Raw genomic sequence first — 22669 nt, 5'->3', positions numbered from 1 at the left:
CCTTTTTTCTTTTTTTTTTCTTTTTTTTTACACCCACGCTACTGCCTAACTTCAGTAATGCTTATATTGTCCCCAGCACCCGTGTTGATCATTGATCAGCCAGGGCTTTCCTGATTGGCCCAATCAAGGACCTCTGAGTCAACAAGGTCCAGTTGGGTCCAGTCACTACAGATCCGCTGTGAGAAATGGCAGACGGAGTTTAATCCTGACAAGGGTGAGGTGATGCATTCTGGGAGGTCAAATCCAAGCGGAAAGTATAGAGTAAAGGGCAGGACCCTTAGGAGCATTGATATCCAGAGGGATCTTGGGGTACAAGCCCACAGCTCCCTGAAAGGGGCAGCACACGTGGGTAAGGTGGTAAAGAGGGCAATACAGCATGTTTACCTTCATCAGGCAGGGCACTGAGTATACAAGGTGGCAGGTCACGTTACAGCTGTATAAAACATTAGTGAGGCCACATTTGGAGTGTTGTGTGCAGTTCTGGTCCCCACACTATAGGAAGGATGTGGAAGTTTTGGAGAGGGTGCAGAAGGAGTTTACCAGGATGTTACCTGGATTGGAGGGTATGAGCTACCAGGAGAGATTGGATAAACTTGGATTGTTTTCACTAGAGCCTCGGAGACTGAAGGACAGTCTGTTCGAAGGATATAAAATTATCAGGGTCATGGATAGGGTGGGTAGTCGGAGTCTTTTTCCCAGGGTGGGAATGTCAAACCTAGGGGGAGTAGGTTTATCATGAGAGGGGGCAAGTGTAAAGGAGATGTGTGAGGAACGTTTTTTACTCAGTGGGTGGTAGGTGTCTGCATCATGCTGCCGGGGGGAGGTGGTAAAACCCAATACAATAGCAACATCGAACAGGCATTTACACAGACACATGAACAGGCAGAGAATTGAGGGACATGGACCATGGGCAGGCAGATGGGATTAGCTTAGAATGGTATCATGGTCAGCACAGACATGGTGGGCCGAAGGGCCTGTTCCTGTGCTGTACTGTTCTGTGTTCTACAGCAGGGTCTGCTTGGCCCAGTCTGGTCAAGGAAAGCCACTTCCTGGTCTGACTGGAAGAGGTTCTTGTAGTGAATGAGATCCCATTCTTTGCATGTTAATCACTAGTTGCAAGTTATGGTGGACCTTGAAACAGTCTGTGAGGAAGCTCAGGCATTGAGTCTCACTCCTCCGAGCTGCTTTGCCCACAAGCCCATGACATTGTCACAGTGAGGTGGTGCTTAAGGCACTCCTCAGTATTAACCCTTTCAGACCTATTGGCAGCACATGCAAAGATGGATGCATCCTCGAAGAATGATTGTGTGTAGCCTGTTCTCAGACCCTACACACTCCGCCCCCTTCTGACTGATGGCGAAGGAAAGCCAGGCTTACATTTCTGTATCGCCCATCACTGGCTCGATGCTGCAAAGGACCTTGAACAGCATTGATGGACAGAAGGATCTTGGGGTTCCCTGAAAGTGCCCATACAAGTAGATAGGGTGGTAAAGCGGGCATGCTTGCCTTTATTGGTCAGGGAATTGAGTACTAGGGTCAGGATGTCATGTTGCAGCTTTATAAGACTTTGGTTAGGCCACACTTAGGGTATTGCATTCACTTCTAGTCCCCATACTATGGGAAGGGTGTGGGGGCTAAGGAGAGGGTGCAGAAGGGGTTTACCAGGATGCTGCCTGAATTAGAGGGTCTGAGCTATAAGGAGAGGCTAGAAAAACTTGGGTTGTTTTCTCTGAAGCAGCAGAGGCTGAGGAGGAGACTCTATAGAAGTCTATAAAATGACGAGATGCATAGATAGGGTTAACAGTCAGAATCTTTTTCCCAGAGACGAAATCTCGAAAGCTGGGGGGCATGCATTCAAGATGAGGAGGGGAGAGTTCAAAGGAGATATGAGGGACAAGTTTTTTACACAGGGAGTGGTAGGGGTCTGGATGGTGGTGGAGGGAGGGAGGTTAGGGGCATTTAAGAGACTTTTAGATAAGCACATGAATATGGAGGGATATGGGCCAAGGGCAGGCAGAAAGGTTTAGTTTAGTTTGGCATCATGTTCGGCACAACATGGTGGGCCAAAGGGCCTGTTCCTGTGCTGTACTGTTCTGCGTTCTAAAGCACTTCGCAGGCAATACATACTTCAGTTGACGTGCAGTCACACTGGATGCAAACTCAACCACAACGATGTGACGGAGCATGATGCTAACAGCAAGTGGTTTCCTACATCACCAGTTACATTAACTGTGAGGTAGACGGGCCAGATTTTCAGAGGAGTGCTAATCTCACACACGTTGCCACTCCACCTTTTTTTAAATAAATAAAGGTTCCACTCAGGGCTCCCTCGGAAACGTGGAGGTGTGTTTCCATTCTGACAGCACTTCAGATTGCCAGGGGAAGAGAAACATTCCCCCTTTTTCCCAGCATGCACTATTCTGGAAGGGTCTAGACGCTACTTTCACAAAGCGATGTTGACGCTGATTAGGTTAAGCTTTTCTCTTGTAACGTCCTGCTATCTCTTCCTTCATAATGGAAACAAAACAGTAGCAGCTGGTTAGAGCCAGCTATTTTTGTCCTGTTGCTGAAGGGCACAAAAAAAAGCCAGGGCCTGTGGGGAGGACGAGACAACGGCTGACGAGGGAAGTCAGGGACAACATAAAAGCAAAAGGAACACGCATACAGTGTGGTGAAGATTAGTGGGAAGCCAGAGGATTGGGAAGACTTTAAAAACCAGCAGAGAATAACTAAAAAAAACAGCAATAAGGGGGAAGAAGATGAAATTTAAGAGTAAGCTAGCTCATAATATAACGGAAGATTGCAAGAGTATTTTTCGATATCTAAAGGGTAAGAGAGAGGCAAGAGTGGACATTGGGCCACTGGAGAATGAGGCTGGAGACGTAGCACTGGGGAACAAAGAGGAACTGAACAGGAATTTTGTATCAGGTTACACAGTGGGAGACACCAGCAGCATACCAGAGCTTCAAGAGAGTCAGGGGACAGAGGTTAGTGCAGTGGCCATCATTAAGGAGAAGGTGCTGGGGAGGCTGAAGGTGGATAAATCACTCAGACCTGATGGACTACATCCCAGAGTTCTGAAGGAGAGAGCTGAGGAGATTGTGGAGGCATTGGTGGTGATCGTCCAAGAATCACTGGGGTCAGGGAGGGTCCCAGAGGACTGGAAAATGGCTAATGTAACACCCCCCCCCCCCCCCCCCCCCCATTTAAGAAGGGAGCAAGGCAGAAAGATATTTGAATCCATTATTAAGGATGAGATTGTGAAGTACTTGGAAGTGTATGATAAAATAGGGCTGAAAATGTGTTGCTGGAAAAGCGCAGCAGGTCAGGCAGCATCCAGGGAACAGGAGAATCGACGTTTCGGGCATAAGCCCTTCTTCAGGAATATCTTCTTCAGAAAATAGGGCTGTGTCAGCACAGCTTCATCAAGGGGAGGCCATGCCTGACAAATCTGTTAGAATTCTTTGAGGAGGTAATGAGCAAGTTGGACAAAGGAGAGCTAGTGCACGTGATCTATATGGATTTCCAGGAGGTCTTTGACAAGGTGCCACACAGGAGGCTGCGAAGTAAGATAAGAGCCCATGGTGTGAGGGGCAAGGTACTGGTATGGAGAGAGGATTGGCTGACGGGCAGAAGGCCGAGAGTGGGGATAAAGGGATCTTTCTCAGGATGGCAGCTGGTGACTATTGGGGTTCCACAAGCGTCAGTGTTGGAACCACAGCTATTCATGTTGTACATGAATGATCTGGGTGAAGGAACCTGAGGGCATTGTTGCTCAGTTTGAAGATGACACAAGGGTAGGTGAAGGGACGGAGTGTTGAGGAAGTGGGGAGGCTGCAGAAGGACTTGGACAGGCTAAGGGAGTGGGCACAGAAGTGGCAGATGGAATACAATGTGGGAAAGGGTGAGGTTAGGCACTTGGTGGGAAGAATAGCAATGTAGACTATTTTCAAAATAGGGAAAGGTTTCAGAAATCTGAAGCTCAAAGGGACTTGGGAGTCCCAGTTCAGGATTCCCTTCAGGTTAATATTCAGGTTCAGTTGGCAGTTAGGAAGGTAAATGCAATGTTAGCGTTCATTGTGAGAGGGTTAGAATACAAGAGCAGGGATGTACTGCTGAGGCTGTATAAGGCTCCTGTCAGACCATATTTGGAATATTGTGAGCAGTATTGGGGCCCTGTATCTAAGGAAGGATGTGCGGGCCTTGGAGGGGGTTTACAAGAATGAGCCTGGGGATGAGGGGCTTGTCATATGAGGAGGGGTTGGGGACTCTGGGTCTGTACTCGATGGGGTTTGGAATGATGAAGGGGGGGATCTGATTGAAACTTACAGAATACTGAGAGACCTGGATAGAATAGACATGGAGAAGATGATTCCTCTCGGAGGAGAGAGTAGGACCCGAGGGCACCGTCTCAGAGTGAAGGAACAACCCTTAAGAACGGAGATAAGGAGGAATTTCTTCAGCCAGAAGGTGGGGAATCTGTGGGACCCATTGCTGCAGAGAGCTGTGGAGGCCGAGTTACTGAGTGTGTTTAATACACAGCCGTGTATTTAAGAGAGAGAGATAGATTTGATTGATTAAGGGATCAAGGGTTATGAGGAGGAGGCAGCAGAATGGGGTTGACAAACATCATTGAATGGCAGAGCAGACTCGATGGGCCAAATGGCCTAATACTGCTCCTTTATCTTCTGGCCTTCTGCTACCTATGCTAGCCAGACTCTCCGTACTACAGGGTATGCTTACTGTCTGTCTGAATCCTTGCTGCTTGAAGGACCCAGTGAATCAGTGGAGTGGGTGGGTTGTGTTCGCAAACGACCACACAAACCACATGCTGCCAACATGTTCTTTCTCCCTCATCTGTTTATTCAGCTTTCCCTTAAATGCATCCAGACTGTTCACCCCAACCATTTCCCCCTCCCTTGGAGGGAGTTCCACATTCTCACTGCTTTTGAAGAGAATTCTCCTGAATTTCCAATCGGTGGGATTGGTGACCGATCCGTCATTGTGGGATTTCTCCACGATTGGAACCATCTTTGCCAAGGCTTTTCATTCCTCTCTGAACAGGAAGGGTTTCGAGGGATATGGGCTACATGTTGGCAAATCGGACTCTGTCAGATTGGGAGATCTGGTCGGCGTGGATGAGTTGGACCAAAGAGTTTGTTTCTGTGCTGTATGACTCTTCAGTGCTGTTTGAGGAACAGTTCAGCAGGTACCCTCTGCATTGTAAGGTTCTGAAGTTCAAGTCCCACTCCTGGGCTTGAATTAAAACATCAAAGTAGACAGGCCAGTGACGAGGGCATGCAGAACAGTTCATTGTGCTGCCTTGCAAGTTAAGGGCAGATCTGATTTTAACTTCCATTCACACCCTGATAATCTTCCACCTTCCTCCCGTAACAAGAATCTCTCTACATCTACTTCAAGGGAAAGGCCGACGTGGACTGGAAGCTAGGTGCCAGGGTGGACTGGGTTGGAAAGAGCATTGTTGTGAACTTTTTATTTCTCACTTTTCTAATTTATTCCGACGATCTGTATTGTTGGACTTTTTATTTCTTTAGTTTTCCAATTTGTTTTCCGTAAGAACTTGTGCTGAAGAATCTATACCTAGGTATCTTATACCTAAGATGGCGGCATAAGTGGTGACTTGTAAACCTTTCACTGTACTCATGTGAGTACATTTGACAATAAAGCTAATTCAGTACCTCAGCTGTAAAAAATACTGTGAGATTCTGCTTCCACAACTTTTCAGAAAGAGCGTTCCAAAGCTGTATGACCCCCTGAGCGAGAGAGAGAAAACAATTTCTCCTCATCTCTGTTTTAACTGGGTGAGCCCAGATTTTGTAGTTCTAGAATCTTCCACAAGAGGAATGCGGTCCGCATTTACCCAGTCAAGTCCCCTCAGGATCTTAAGTTTCAGTCAGGTCGCCTCTTAATCTAATCCCCAGAGTATCCAGGCTTACTATGTCCAACCTTTCCTCATAAGGCAACGCACTCTTTCCAACATAGAACAGTACAGGCCCTTCAGCCCATCGATGTTATACCGACCTTTCACCTACTCTAAGATCAAGCTAACCTACACACCCTTCATTGTACTATCATCCATGTGCCTATCCCAGGGTCGCTTAAATGTCCCTAATATATCTGAGTCTCCTACCACTCCTACCACTGCATTCCACACAGCCACCACTCTCTGTGTAAAGAACCTACCTCTGACATTGCCCCTAAACCTTCCTCTCATCACCTTAAAGTTATGCCCCCTCATGATAGACATTTCCACCCTGGGGAAAAGTCTTTGGCTATCCACTGTATCTATGCCTCTCGTCATCTTATACACCTCTCTCAAGTAATCTCTCATCCTTCTTCGCTCAGATAGAAAAAGCCCTGGCCCCCTTAACCTTTCTACATAAGACCTGCCCTCCAGCCCAGGCAGCATCCTGGTAAATCTCCTTTGTACCCTCTCTCAAGCTTCCACATCCTTCCTATAACGAGGTGACCAGAACTGAACACAATATTCCAAGTGTGGTCTAACCAGGGCTTTATAGAGCTGCAGCATAATCTCGTGGCTCTTAAACTCAATCCCCCGCTAATGAAAGCCAACACACCACACACCTTCTTAACAACCCTGTCAACTGAGGGATCTATGGACATGGACCCCAAGATCCCTCTGTTCCTCCACACTGCCAAGAATCCCGTCTTTAACCCTGTACTCTGCATTCAAATTTGACCTTCCAAAATGAATCCCCTTGCACTTTTCGGGTTGAACTCCATCTGCCATGTCTCAGCCCAGCTCTGCATCCTGTCAATGCCCCATTGCAACCTACAACAGTCCTCCACACAATCACCACTCCATCAACCTTCAGGTCATCGACAAACTTACTAACCCACCCTTCCACTTGTGAGAAGATTTGTAGCTTGGGTGCTCGTTGTTGTGGTTCTGTTCGCCGAGCTGGGAATGTGTGTTGCAGACGTTTCGTCCCCTGTCTAGGTGACATCCTCAGTGCTTGGGAGCCTCCTGTGAAGCGCTTCTGTGGTGTTTTGTGCAGTCCTTGCATGGACTGCACAAAACAAAATCCCATGCAAGGACTGCACAAAACACATTATAGGACAAACGGGAAGACAGCTAACGATCCGCATCCACGAACATCAACTAGCCACGAAACGCCACGACCAGCTATCCCTAGTAGCCACACACGCAGACGACAAGCAACATGAATTTGACTGGGACAACACTACCATTATAGGGCAAGCGAAACAAAGAACAGCCAGGGAATTCCTAGAAGCTTGGCACTCATCCACAAACTCCATCAACAGACACATAGACCTGGACCCAATATACCGGCCACTACAGCGGACAGCTGAAACTGACAACCGGAAGCGGCAGGGACAGGCCACTATAAATGCCGGAGGAAACACCACAGAAGCGCTTCACAGGAGGCTCCCAAGCACTGAGGATGTCACGTAGACAGGGGACGAAACGTTTGCAACAAAAACTTCCAGCTCGGTGAACAGAATCACAACCCACCCTTCCACTTCCTCATCCAAGTAATTTATAAAAATCACAAAGAGCAGAATTCCCAGAATAGATCCCTGCGGAACATCACTGGTCACCGAGCTCCAGGCTGAATAATTTCCATCTACTACCACCCTCTGTCTTCTATGGGCCAGCCAATTCTGTGTCCAGACAGCCAGATTTCCCTGTATCCCGTGCCTCTGTACTTTCTGAATGAGCCTACCATGGGGAACCTTATCAAATGCCTTGCTAAAATCCATGTACACCACATCCACTGCTCTACCTTCATCTATGTGTTTTGTCACATCCTCAAAGAATTCAATGAAGTTTCTGAGCCATAACCTGCCCCTCACAAAGCCACGCTGACTATCTCTAATCAAACTATGGTTTTCCAAGTAATCATAAATCCTGTCTCTCAGAATCCTCCAGTAATCTTCCCACCACAGATATAAGACTGACTGGTCTGAAATTCCCAGGGTTATCCCTCGTCCCTTTCTTGAACAAGGGAATAACATTTACCACCCTCTAACCACCTGGTACTACTCCAGTGGACAGTGAGGGTGCAAAGATCATCGCCAAAGGTGCAGCAGTCTCTTCCCTCGCTTCCTGTAGAAACCTTGGGAATATCCCATCTGTCCCAGGGGGTTTATCTATTCTCATGTTTTTCAAAATTTCCAGCACATCCTCCTCCTTAACATCAATCTATTTGAGCATATCAGCCTGTTTCACGCTGTCCTCACAAACAACAAGGTAGTGAATACTGAAGCAAAGTATTCATTAATGACCTCCCCTACCTCCTCGGAGTCAAGGCACAGGTTCCCTCCACTATCCGTGATCAGCCCTATCCTCACTCTGGCCATCCTCTTGTTCCTCACATAGGTGTAGAATGCCTTAGGGTTTTCCTTTAAACCTACCTGCTAAAGCTTTTTCATGCCCCCTTCTAGCTCTCCTAAATCCATTCTTCAGTTCCTTCATGGCTACCTTGTAACCCTCTGGAGCCCTGTCTGATCCTTGCTTCCTCAACCTCTTAAGTAAGCTTCCACCTTCCTCTTAACCAGGTGTCACCCAAGGTTCCTTCACCTTATCATCCTTTCCTTACCTCAGTGTATTAGTCTTACATCTAGTTATTAAAGCCTTGTCTCCCTCCTGTGGGTGGTAAAGGATCCTGATTGGAAAGGATCCTGGTTTCAAAGAAAGACAGTGGAAAGTTCAGTTGTCCTGGTCAATATTGTTCCCTAGCTCCACATCACACAACGTGGTCATCAACTCCTTGTCACGTGACTGTTTGTGGAAGTAAACACTTCCTCCGTTGGAAAAGTGACACCACTTAATCGGGGGTTGTCAAGTCGTTATGAAAAGAATTACATGACGACAGAGCTTTTACTGATAACTCACCTCCTTGGAAAATAAGCTGTACAGTGTGTGAAGAGGCCATTTGGCCTGTCGAGTCCACACTGACCCTTCAAAGAGCATCTCACCCCATCCCCATATTTACCATGGCTAACCCAGCTAACCTGCACACTACAGGGCAATGTAGCATGGCTAACCCACCTAACCGACAATCCCTGGACGCTATGGGGCAATTTAGCATGGCCAATCCACCCTAACCTGCACATCCCTGGACACTATGGGACAATTTAGCATGGCCAATCTACCCTAACCTGCACATCCCTGGACACTATGGGGCAATTTAGCATGGCCAATCTACCCTAACCTGCACATCCCTGGACACTATGGGACAATTTAGCATGGCCAATCCACCCTAACCTGCACATCCCTGGACACTATGGGGCAATTTAGCATGGCCAATCCACCCTAACCTGCACATCCCTGGGCACTATGGGACAATTTAGCATGGCCAATCCACCTTAACCTGCACAGCCCTGGACACTATGGGACAATTTAGCATGGCCAATCCACCCTAACCTGCACATCCCTGGGCACTATGGGACAATTTAGCATGGCCAATCTACCCTAACCTGCACATCCCTGGACACTATGGGGCAATTTAGCATGGCCAATCTACCCTAACCTGCACATCCCTGGACACTATGGGACAATTTAGCATGGCCAATCCACCCTAACCTGCACATCCCTGGACACTATGGGGCAATTTAGCATGGCCAATCCACCCTAACCTGCACATCCCTGGGCACTATGGGACAATTTAGCATGGCCAATCCACCTTAACCTGCACAGCCCTGGACACTATGGGACAATTTAGCATGGCCAATCCACCCTAACCTGCACATCCCTGGACACTATGGGGCAATTTAGCATGGCCAATCTACCCTAACCTGCACATCCCTGGACACTATGGGGCAATTTAGCATGGCCAATCTACCCAAACCTGCACATCTCTGGGCACTATGGGACAATTTAGCACGGCCAATCCACACTAACCTACACATCCCTGGGCAGTATGGGACAATTTAGCATGGCCAATCCACCCTAACCTGCACATCCCTGGACACTATGGGGCAATTTAGCATGGCCAATCTACCCTAACCTGCACATCTCTGGGCACTATGGGACAATTTAGCACGGCCAATCCACACTAACCTACACATCCCTGGGCAGTATGGGACAATTTAGCATGGCCAATCCACCCTAACCTGCACATCCCTGGGCACTATGGGACAATTTAGCATGGCCAATCCACCCTAACCTACACATCCCTGGGCACTACGGGACAATTTAGCACGGCCAATCCACCCTAACCTGCACATCCCTGGACACTATGACACAATTTAGCATGGCCAATCCACCCTAACCTGCACATCCCTGGGCACTACGGGACAATTTAGCATGGCCAATTCACCCTAACCTGCACATCCCTGGGCACTACGGGACAATTTGGCATGGCCATTCCACCCTAACCTGCACATCCCTGGGCACTATGGAACAATTTAGCATGGCCAATCCACTCTAACCTGTACATCCCTGGGCACTATGGGACAATTTAGCATGGCCAATCCACACTAACCTGCATATCTTCGGACTCTGGGAGGAAACCAGAGCACCCGGAAGAGACGCGCACACACACGGGGAGAACATGCGAATTCCACAGGCAGTCGCCAGAGACTGGGATTGAACCCGGGTCCCTGGCGCTGTGAGGCAGCCATGCTAACCGCTGAGTCGCCCTGTTGAGTATTTGAATGACAGATCTGCAGCATCCATAGTACTTTGCTTTTGTTTCAAATTGGCTCATTCCTTTCACCTGCCTGTCTTTGTGTCTCCCACCTCACACATTACTGACCAGGCCTGTCTGCACTGACTGATCAGTTAATTACTATTCTTCTTTATCTAGTGTTGTTTGAGACCGATGGACATCGGGCTGCATTCACCATCAAGATTCGACATCCCATCATTCCAAGGCTCTATAATGTTAAAAGCCAGTCAGGTCAGTGGCAAGCTTGCTTGGGGTTAATGGTGACTGGATTGGGAGCATCACTTATAACTGGTTGAATGGCATCAGGCTTGACTCATTGCTTATCATCACCTTTCGTGAAGGGGTCATTGACTACTGCAAGGCCTGGTTGATTTTAGGCTGGGTTGGCGCTCCCACATGACCAACAGCGAGTTGATGATGCAAAGGGAACAGGACCAACACGGCCCTGCCACCAATCTTCACTGTCTGGGTCTAGCTCCCCTGCAGGGGAAGGGATGCCATGGCCCTGTTATTTGATCCTGGTGAAATAGCAGCAAAATTGCCAATCCCTGGCTCCCCACCTCCCCCTCCCCCCAGTTGGAGCGGGCATCTGGCGTTAGGTTTTGGCAGCTCAGGCCCTGCCAACTCTTTTGAATAAGCTGCAGGCACGGGGTGTCATAATCCTTTTACAAAGAACCAAAAAACGACTGAAGCCCAGTCCTTCTGCCATTACCCACGTCAGCAGCTGGCGTTTTACTGAGGCCAAGTGTATCGAAGACCACGGGCGATGGATCCTGACGTCAGCTGGGAAGACCCGCCAGTGTGCAAACTTACCACCATGTCACCCGTCATTTCTTGGACCAGGCACACGGAGATACTTGCAGGTCACGGAGTAACAGAGGGGACTGCGTAACGTGGGCTCGCCCTGCAAAATACTTCTGAGACATCCACTTGTGCTGGGCAAATGCCCCTGGCGAGAATGCCCTTCTATTTTTTTTTCCCCCAGTCAGCTAAGAGGGCTATAAAAAATCCATGAAAGGACTGTGCATCCATCCTGGTGACATGCAATTTGGACAAAGCCGGTTAGACAATTCCTGGACCAAGAGAAAGAAGCAACATTGACAGAAGTTCCTTTAGCTAAAGCACTGCAAAGTGCTTCTGCCACTCAAAATAGAGGGTTGATTGGTCATGCCAACCTTCCCATTGACACTCTCCTTTTGGAAAGCCCAGAGGAAGCAGAAACCTGCTCATCTCCCTGTTGTTTGGGAGTGGTCATCTTTCACCGGTTACCTGATACCGGGACCGAGATGGCAGAGTTAGGGTGGGGGGTTTGGGAGCGGGTGCAGAGCAAACAGGAAAACTTAGAAATGCCCCAGCATGGCACAAACTGACTCACGGGTGGCGCTAAGATAAAGCAAAGGCCATCCAAAAGTGACGAGCCAGAGACATGTTCTCCTTTTCACTAAATAAGAAATGGAAGCAGCGGGTGCTGTGAATCAGAAACGAAAGCAGAAATTGCTGGAAAAGTTCAGCAGGGCTGGCAGCCCCTGTGGAGAGAAATCAGAGTTAACGTTTCTGGTCAGGTGACCCTTCCTGCCAGCCCTGCTGAGCTTTTCCAGCAATTTCTGTTCTTGTTTCCTCTTAACCACCTCAAAGCTTTCACCAGACCAGGACTCCTGGTTCACTCCTGTGCCCAGTTCACCCAGGCTGCGGTGAAGGTGCCACCCAAAGACGCAACATTCAGGAAATGCCAACCCCTCGCCTGCTTTAGACTGTGATTTCAAGTCGAAACAGAGGACCTTTCCATCCATGACACAGCCTCATCGTTTGACTGCTCAACTACCCATTGTTCCCTGAAACGTTTTGCCTCGATTCCTGGTTGGGCACGTATATATTGGCAGGACGTGGGTGGACGTCATGCTTGATTGTGATGCATCCTGTAGCCCACCAGTCCCACTCATTAAAAACATGAAGCCCGGGGTTGCTTGAGGCACACAGACAGTCCTGAGCCAATATTCAGACCCCCTAGGGCGACATCCCGAGAATGGGATTGGTTGCCCATTCCACTCACTTTCCCGGGAGCTGTTCTGTGCGCAAATTGGTCGCTGCTTTGGCCCGGTCTGCCATCTGCGGCGATGCTTTTGGACATCATCGCCAGAAATGTTGCGCCTTTTGCCTTCCTGAGGCTGCAACAAGGTGCCAAGTGCGAGCTCTTTCTTGGTGGCGCAGTCGAAACCCACTGGCACAGGATGGCATCCCCTTGGATAGCAGCTGTTTCGCAAAGATTGCTCACGGTTTAATGTGGGTCTAAATTAGGCCAGCCCTACGTCCTCTGCGTTAGATCCATTTGCAAAAAAAAGGAAACCTCGCAGAACTTCTGACTCAGTTGAAATTGCTAAATAATTCCCTGTGGTCTTTACGCCTTGCGTCATTCAGTCTATAATTTTCCACAAACTGAATTTCACATAATAGACGCTGCAAAAATGTCATCTAGACTTTATTTCTGTTCAAGACTTTCACTGACGTGCTGCTCCATTTGCTGTACAGTTCTTGCTGTATCCATACCTGACTTTTTATCCAGTTGGCTGCAGAGTAACATGAATAATGTGGGTTCGATTCCCACTCCCGGCTGAGGTTACCATGAAGGGCTCTTTCTCAACCTCACCCCTCACCCAAGGCATGGTGACCCTCAGGTTAAACCAGCACCAGCCATCTCTCTCGAATGAGAGTGCAGGACTACAGTGACTTTAATCTTGACTCGTCGCAACTCTAACCCCCCTTCTAAAACTCCCCCTACGCACGCAGACACAGAAAAATGGGTGTTACGGGCAGAGGGAAAGGCAATTTAGTTGTCTGTCCATAGGGCTCACTAAACTGATCTCCATGCTGCTCCTTCCTCAGGTACTTTCACTCACCACAGGAGGCACAGAGCAACTGGTTCACACTTTATAAAGTCACTGGTGTATTAGTTAGAAGATGCAGCCTCCAGTGACTGTGGTGAGGAAATAAACTGGCTTCCTTCGGGCTCGAGCTGTTTCTTACTGCAGTGAGAAGGGCAGCACCTTCCCTTCTGGAATTCCAATGGCTCTAACCCTCTAGTTCAGTTCGCTCGGAGCCAACCATGCAGTTGTTAGCACCCAGAAACCCTTTGTTGTCAACTATGGGTCACCATTCCACAGCTAAATTGTCCCATAGTGCCCAGGGATGTGCAGGTTAGGGTGGATTGGCCGTGCTAAATTGTCCCATAGTGTCCAGGGATGTGCAGGTTAGGGTGGATTGACCGTGCTAACTTGTCCCATAGTGCCCAGGGATGTGCAGGTTAGGGTAGATTGACCGTGCTAACTTGTCATGCTAGATTGGCAGCTCCTTACTGCCAGCTAATCTCCCTTCGTGCACATCCCCTGGCTCCAGTTCATCTGCAGTCACTTTCCCCATTGCTTGAATAAGCAGCTGTGCAAGCAACACTTACAGTGAGCTTCCCACTGTGGGGTGGCTCAATGATTAGCACTGCTGCCTCACAGCACCAGGGACCCAGGTTCGATTCCACCCTCGGGCAACTGTCTGTGTGGAGTTTGCACATTCTCCCCGTGTCTGTGTGGATTTCCTCCCACAGACCAACGACGTGCAGGTAAGGGTGAATTGGCCATGTTAAATTGTCCCATAGTGCCCAGGGATGTGCAGGTTAGGGTGGATTGGCCATGTTAAATTGTCCCATAGTGCCCAGGGATGTGCAGGTTAGGGTGGATTGGCCATGCTAAATTGTCCCACAGTGTCCAGGGATGTGCAGGTTAGGGTGGATTGGCCATGCTAAATTGTCCCATAGTGCCCAGGGATGTGCAGGTTAGGGTGGATTGGTCGTGCTAAATTGTCCCATAGTGTCCAGGGATGTGCAGGTTAGGTGCATTAGTCAGGGGTAAATGAAGGGGAATGGGTCTGGGTGGGATACTGTTTGGAGGGTCAGTGTGGACTTGTTGGGCCAAATGGCCTGTTTCCACACTGTAGGGATTCTATGTCTTCTAACCTATACATCCCTTGACATTCAGGATCCTCCACTGTTAGTCACACACTTTTTATCTTTAAGGGAACATAGATTTCGCTATTTCCTCCTGGAATACCTTGCACTGCTCTGACACAGTTTCATCTGACAGCAAGGCTGTCAGTCCACTCAGGCCAAATCGTATCCAAGCGTCCTCTTCCCTAGTTTATAATTTTTATTCCCGACCTGTCCTTGTCCCTGTCCATAAATCTAACTGAGTTATGATCACTCTTTCCAAAATGGCTCCTTACTGATACATCTTCCACTTGCCTGACCTCATTTTCAAATATTCGATTCAGAGCTGCCCTCTCCCGTGTTGAATAGGCTGAACACGAAAAGTTCTCCAGGACATAATTTAAGAATTTTGTACCCTCCCTACATTGCACACTGAAACCATCCCAGTTAATACTTGAGGAGTTAAAATTCCTCACAGTTTCTTTTGACACACATTTTGGTGAAGCAACTCCCCATTCTCCCCACAACCTGGTCTGTCTGTTTCCAGGCCCTCTGTACTATCCCTGCTTTTAACTTTGCTCTCACTGCTCCTGAGTCACATGCAGCTCTCCCTGGTGGTCTGCCTCCTTCTGGCATCTCTCCTCTCAGTGATGCTGAGTGCCTGGGTCCTCTGCCCCTCTCTCAATCAAAGCTAAAGTCAAAAAAAACCCTGGAAAGGTCAACTTATTCCCACCTCCCTACTATGGACCAGACCAAATCCCCTCAACATATATCAAAGAGGTAGCCTTCACCCTAACTTATAGCTTATTTAATGGCAGGTAGAAGGTGTGGCATTCCAGCTGTGATTTGTTTGGTCAAACTATTAGGCTTTTAAGAAGATAAGGGCTGCGCTGTGGCTCAGTGGTTAGCACTGCTGCCTCACAGTGCCAGGGACCCAGGTTCAATTCCAGCCTCAGGTAACTGTTTGTATGGAGTTTGCATGTTCTCCCTGTGTCTGTGCGGGTTTGCTCCGGTTTATTCCCACAGTCCAAAGATGTGCAGGTTAGGGTGGATTGGCCATGCTAAATTGTCCCACAGTGCCCAGGGATGTGCAGGTTAGGGTGGATTGGCCATGCTAAATTGTCCCATAGTGCCCAGGGATGTGCAGGTTAGGGTGGATTGGCCATGCTAAATTGTCCCATAGTGCCCAGGGATGTGCAGGTTAGGGTGGATTGGCCATGCTAAATTGTCCCATAGTGCCCAGAGATATGTAGGTTAGGGTGGATTGGCCATGCTAAATTGTCCCATAGTGTCCAGAGATATGTAGGTTAGGGTGGATTGGCCATGCTAAATTGTCCCATAGTGTCCAGAGATATGTAGGTTAGGGTGGATTGGCCATGCTAAATTGTCCCATAGTGTCCAGGGATGTGTAGGTTAGGGTGGATTGGCCATGCTAAATTGTCCCATAGTGTCCAGAGATATGTAGGTTAGGGTGGATTGGCCATGCTAAATTGTCCCATAGTGCCCAGGGATGTGCAGGTTAGGGTGGATTGGCCATGCTAAATTGTCCCATAGTGGCCAGGGATGTGCAGGTGAGGGTGGATAGGCCGTGCTAAATTGTCCCATAGTGCCCAGGGATGTGCAGGTTAGGGTGGATTGGCCATGCTAAATTGTCCCATAGTGCCCTGGGATGTGCAGGTTAGGGTGGATTGGCCATGCTAAATTGTCCCATAGTGTCCAGGGATGTGCAGGTTAGGGTGGATTGGCCATGCTAAATTGTCCCATAGTGCCCAGGGATGTGCAGGTTAGGGTGGATTGGCCATGCTAAATTGTCCCATAGTGTCACAGGGATGTGTAGGTTAGGGTGGATTGGCCATGCTAAATTGTCCCATAGTGCCCAGGGATGTGCAGGTTAGGGTGGATTGGTAAATGTTGGGGAATGGGGTTTGGGTGGGTTACTCTTCGGCGGGTCGGTGTGGACTTGTTGGGCCGAAGGGCCTGTTTCCACACTGTCGGGATTCTATGAAAATGCTCTTTATTCTTACACCACAAAGAAAAAAAGAAGAATTGGCATAATTTAACTCTATTAAAACTCTCAATACCATCACATTTAACTACCAATCATCAACCGTTCCTATCCAGCAGCATGCCATAAACTGTCCTGAAGGAGGGTTACACCTGAAATGTCAACTTCTCCCCCTCCGGATGCTGCCTGGCTTGCTGTGTTCTTCCAGCCTCCTGCCTGTCTATTTTGGATTCCAGGGTCTGCAGTGGGGTTTTTTTTGCCTGTAAACACACCCGTAGCAAATTCAGCTAAGCAGATTTCCCTCAGTTTTGATCTCCTTCAGTCCCGGAGCAGGAATGAACAGAATCAAGCAGCAGAGAGAGACCGTGAGTTTTTTTGCTGCAGCATCACAGAGAGGGAGCTGTGTCGAGCAGTTTCATCTCCAAAAATCCCTCAACTGAAAGCAAAACCCTGGGTCTGTGGGAGCCTTGCAAAAAGCACCCAAGGTATTTACTCTGCATTCCATGGAGCCAGCACCTGGGCAGCAGGTTAACACTCCTCCACCCCCCCTCCCCTCCCTTTCAGAGAAACGGGACAGGACAGAACAACTCTCTTAAAGGCACACCATGTCACAATCCATGTACTGGAGTCTGTAACCCAAGAGGCCGCAATTAGCAGACAGGCGGCTGAGATGGGTTTCTGCCTCTCCCACCCTTTCAGACAGTGACTTTCAGATCTCGAACACGTTCTGGGTGGAAATAACTCTCCTGACATTCCCCTCATTCCTTCTGCCTGTTCAGTCCCCCTTCATCCTCCTCTGTGCCTGAAAACAACCCGAGTCTATCCAAACTTTCCCCAGTGTCTCAATTTTCCCAGGCCTGGCCACTTCCTTGTAAATCTGCTCCGCACTCCCTCCAGTACAACCTGATCTTTCCTGGAACGTGCTCACCCGAACTGTACACAATGATGGAACAAATGTTGTATGCCATTCTGGTCCATCCCACTCCCCTCCAACCCGCTTCTGTATTCTGTACCTCAGTTACTGAGAGAAACATTCTTAGCCACCTTATTCAGTTGTGCCACCACCTTACAGGATGTGAGGATATATGTCCAAGGCCCCTCCCACCGGCAGCTTCCTGATGTTTCTCAGCATCCTTCTGTTTATTGTAGCTCCCCCTCCCTCCCTCCCTCACTCACCTCACGCTTTTCTGTGGTAGAATTCCACTTTCCACCTCACTATTCTCCAGCTGCCTCCAGTTTCCCTCCTCACTGTCTTTTCCTCCCTCGACCACGCCATCAATACCTTGTACCAACTGCAGACCTCTTTATCATGCCCCTACTCCTGAGACTAAGTCATAGAGTCGTACAGCACGCAAACAGACCAGACCCTTTGGTTCAACTCATCCATGCTGACCAGGTATCCCAACCTAATCTACTCCCACTTGGCCCATATCCCTCCAAACCCTTCCTATTCATATATCCATCCAGATGCCTTTTAAATGCTGTAATTGTACCAGCCTCCACCACTTCCTCTGGCAGCTCATTCCACACACGCACCACCCTCTGTGTGAAAACATTGCCCCTTCGGTCCCTTTATTATTCATTTAACAGATGAGGGCACCTTTGGCTAGGCTGGCATTTATTGCCCATCCCGAATTACCCAGAGGACTGTTAACAGTCAGACCCATTGGCTGTGGATCTGGAGTCACAAGTAGGCCCAGACCAGGTAAGGATGGCAGATTTCCCTCCCTAAAGGACATTAGTGAACCAGATGGGCTTATCCTGACAAGCGGCAATGAACATCATTAGATTCTGAATTCCAGGTTTATATTGAGTTCAAGTTCCATCATCTGCTGTGGTAGGATTTGAACCCAGGTCCCCAGAATGTAACCAGTGAGTCCGGTTTAACAGTCCAGCAATAATACCACTAGGCCATTGCCTCCCACAATTTTTAAATCTTTCCCCTCGCACTTGCAACGTATGCCCTCTAATTCTGGTCTCCCCTACCCAGGGAAAAAACCTTGCCTATTTACCCTATCCATGCCCCTCATGATTTTATAAATCTCCATAAGGTCACCCCTCAGCCACCGACGCTCCAGGGAAAACAGCCCCAGCCTGTTCAGCCTCTCCCTGTAGCTCAAATCCTCCAACCCTGGCAACATCCTTGGAAATCTTTTCTGAACCCTTTCAAGTTCCACAATCTTTTTCCGATAGCAGGATTGCATACAGTATTCCAAAAATGGCCTCACCGAAGTGCAAAAAGCAAGGGGCCCAGTATTGCTCTCTGCAGATCCCACTGGTTAATAGCCCACCAGCCATTAGCCTTGACCTCTTGCCTCAAAACCAGCTTTGGATCCAATTTGTTACTCTCGCCTGGATCCTGAGTACTTTTACTTTTTGGCTGTTGTAGCGTGTAGGGCCTTGTCAAAATCCATGCACGTTGTGGCACTGCCCTTGTCCAAATCCATCCTGATTTTTTCCCATGTTAAGCACTTTCTTACAAGTGCTTATGCTGTCCCTTAGAATTGATTCTAATAATTTGGCGGAGAAAGTGAGGTCTGCAGATGCTGGAGATCAAAGTTGAAACTTTATTGCTGGAACAGCACAGCAGGTCAGGCAGCATCCAGGGAACAGGAGATTCGACGTTTCGGGCACAGGCCCTTCTTCAGGAATGAGCAGAGAGTGTTCAGCAGGAGAAGATAAAAGGTAGGGAGGAGGGGCGTTGGAAATGTGATAGGTGAAATGTGACCTATCACATTTCCAACGCCCCTCCTCCCTACCTTTTATCTTCTCCTGCTGAACACTCTCTGCTCATTCCTGAAGAAGGGCCTGTGCCCGAAACGTCGAATCTCCTGTTCCCTGGATGCTGCCTGACCTGCTGTGCTGTTCCAGCAATAAAGTTTCAACTCTAATAATTTGGCCACAAGGAAAGTCAAGATAATTGGCCTATAATTACTTGGCACCCTCCCTTCCTTCAACAACACTGGCAGTCGACCAGATCTCTTGTGCAAAACCTGTAGCCATAGAGAATTGAGAAATGAGGTGTTTAAAAAAAAAAACACTTCCTTTTGTTTAAATGGTATGGGCGTCCAAGAGCGGCTGACCATTCAGACAGACAGCTGCTCACCAGGCCCCAGCAGCGCCCCAGGGGTGGTGGCCACTATTGGAACTGCAACTAGTCCCATGACCAGGAGGAGCCTGGAGCACAGATAAAATGGAGTCAGATCAGAGTGGGAAAGGGGGTCTGGGCAGCATCATCTGAAGATGCAGTGTTTGTTTTCACATGGACACTGGACCTACCACCTAGCTGTACCTCACCACCACCTCTGTCTCTGTCTCTCCCTCTTTCTTTTGCGCTCTCTCTCTCTCTCTCGAGCTCTCCACTGGTGCCGAATTCTCAGACTGCTGACCTGACATCCCGTACTGGCTCGAGAGGAATTCCCACCCATTAAATATTGTCAGCTGCTACTCGAAACTGCGTTCCCTAGCGACCGTCTCCAAGGCCACATTCTAGAGGTTAAGCCAATCTGTTCACAACCTTGGTGTCATGTTTGACCCCAAGATGACCTTGCAACATTACCTTTGTGCCATTGCTAAGATCGCCCGTTCCTCAATGCCTAACCTTGAGGGGGGTGGTGGAAAATTTGGGCCGATATTCCACACTCTCCCTCCTTAGCCACGGCAGAGCCAGCAGTGGGCTGCATGGTCTCCTTCCGCAATCTGATTCTCTTGATACTGTGATGCTTCCACCTCACACCTTCACAGTTCTGGATTGTTTATCGGGCCTACGCAGAAGGATGGGGGAATTGGAGTCGCTTCTGAATAATTAACAATTCAAGGCATTCAGCTTCCTGTAGAGCAGGGATGGATTTTAACAAATTTGCTAATGTTTGACATTTAATGAAATAAGCCTGACTAACCGTCAGAGGATCCAATTTGTATTTCCTCTATACTTTGGCAAAATTGCATTCTTGAAAGCAAAATGCTGCACACTTAGGACTGAATTTCAAAAAAATGTCCACCTAGCCTTTCGAAATGTTCTCAACAATGTCCTCGTGGACTCTGGTAGCCACTAGCAACCAGCGCTGGCAAAACCCAAACAGCACCAATGGGCTTGACAGCTTTACTCTTGTGTCGAAGCAAAAGTTGATCACAAATTGTTCTCTGTGTGTTTTAGGCTATAACATCAGTGGCTTGGTGACTATAGCAACCAAAACATTTCTGAGGTATGACAAGCTGAGGGAGCTGATCTCGAGCGTTAGGAAGTATTACCCCAATGTCACCATTGTCATTGCGGATGACAGCGACAAACCACAAAAGATTGAAGGAGACTTCATTGAGCAGTACTTCATGCCGTTTAAGAAGGTACATGGGTCTTTTGTAAACGAGGAGGCAGGGAGAGGGTGGGGGAGTGGAATGTGTTGCAGGAGAGGTTAGAATGTTGTCCCTTCATTTCCTGAGGCATCAATCTGTCCCAGAATGACAAACGGGATGATAATTTCATCATTCAGAGTCTTAGGCAGATGGTTTCAATTCAGTGCAACCTCATATTGCTGCAATAGGTGCTTTCTGACTGAGTTTACCAAATCTGGGCGCACACTGGAGGTCCCACTACACAATCTCTTAAGTGTGCCAGCACTATCGCTCGGTGTCTCACCCTCATCACTTCCCTCACCAATCGAGAGAGAGAAAAACAGACTTTGCTGCTTCAAGTCAGATGACTTTTGACTCTTAGCTCAATTGCCTTGTCTCTGTTCCCAGATATTTCTAATCAAGAGCCTCAGGGGAATTTAGAAAAAAAAAACATTTTTTTTAAATGACCTGATGAGTTTTCTTGGCAATTGAACACTGTGGGGGAGGCACATTGCAAGACAGTTTAAGGAGCTCTGAACTGTTCAGTGCCTGAAGCATTCTGGGAGCATTGATCTGAAAGTTGGCTGTTCAGCCCTCGATTCACTATAATCGCAGCTGATCAGTCATCTGAATCGATAGACCCAACTTGGACCCACAACAGCAAAGTACATTTATATAGCTCCTTGATCATCTAAAATGGCCCAAGTCACTTCATAGGCACATTATACAGTAACAGATGACTACAAAGTGGAGTTAGGTGATGAAAGGCTTGGATCAAAGCGGAAGGTTTTCAGGAGGGTCTTAACGGAGGAAAGTGAGGTAGAGAGATGGAAATTCCAGAGCTAAAGGCCCAGGGAGCAAGGTGGGGTGTAGTGATAATGTCACTAGACTAATGACATGGAGGAGACAGACCTAAGGGTTGAGGTACATCATTCTTTGACATTTGTATCACATATAGACAGGGGGGTTAAGAAGATGCGTAGCATGCTTGCCTTCGTTGCTCAGTCCTTTTGAGTGTAGGAGTTGGGACGTCATGTTGAGGTTGTACAGGACATTGGTGAGGCCATTTCTGGAGAACTGTGTCCAGTTCTGGTCACCCTGTTACAGGAAGGATATTATTAAGCTGGAGAGAGTTTGGAAGAGATTTACCAGGATATTGAAGGTTTGAGTTAGAAGGAGAGGCTGGAACGTTTTTTCACTGGAGCGTAGGAGGTTGAGGGGTGACCTTAGAGGTTTATAATATCATGAGGAGTAGAGATAAGATGAATGGCAGGAGAAAGAGAGGACTGCAGATGCTGGGGATCAGAGCTTAAAAATGTGTTGCTGGAAAAGCGCAGCAGGTCAGGCAGCATCAAAGGAGAAGGAGAATCGACGTTTCGGGCACAAGCCTTCCTGAAGAAGAAGGTGACCAAGATAACTATCATCGATTGTTGTAAAAGCCCATCTAGGTATCTAATGTCCTTTAGAGGAGGAAGTCTGACCTTACCTGGTCGGGCCTACATCGGCCCACAGGTAATGTGGGTGACTCTTAAATAGCTGAGCAACGCCACTAACTTCAATGGCAATTAGGAATGGGCAACAAACAGTGACTCCGATCCCATCAAAGATGGGAAAGGAGTATCATTCAGTGGAAATAAGCAATCTTAGTGCAAGTCTGAATATAAGAGTTAAAAACGATGCCAA

The 22669-nt window shown here is 48.2% G+C and overlaps 1 protein-coding gene across 5 annotated transcripts in view; it reads left to right on the top strand.

Annotated features, from left to right (window-relative positions):
• The window catches only part of LOC122543394 (beta-1,4 N-acetylgalactosaminyltransferase 1-like), a 159082-nt gene that overhangs the window by 119501 nt on the left and 16912 nt on the right, over nucleotides 1-22669 (top strand). For all 5 annotated transcript variants that reach the window (XM_087985553.1, XM_087985556.1, XM_087985555.1 and 2 more), the window contains 2 exons: nucleotides 10818-10910; nucleotides 20811-20998. In XM_087985553.1, coding sequence (XP_087841679.1) covers nucleotides 10818-10910; nucleotides 20811-20998 — 281 coding nt within the window. The remainder of the gene's footprint in view (nucleotides 1-10817; nucleotides 10911-20810; nucleotides 20999-22669) is intronic.

Source organism: Chiloscyllium plagiosum, unplaced genomic scaffold (assembly GCF_037043375.1).
Source record: "Chiloscyllium plagiosum isolate Xiang-an unplaced genomic scaffold, Cpla_swu_hap1 HiC_scaffold_53X, whole genome shotgun sequence".
NCBI lineage: Eukaryota > Metazoa > Chordata > Chondrichthyes > Orectolobiformes > Hemiscylliidae > Chiloscyllium > Chiloscyllium plagiosum.
This window is presented reverse-complemented; position numbering and strand designations above follow the sequence as displayed.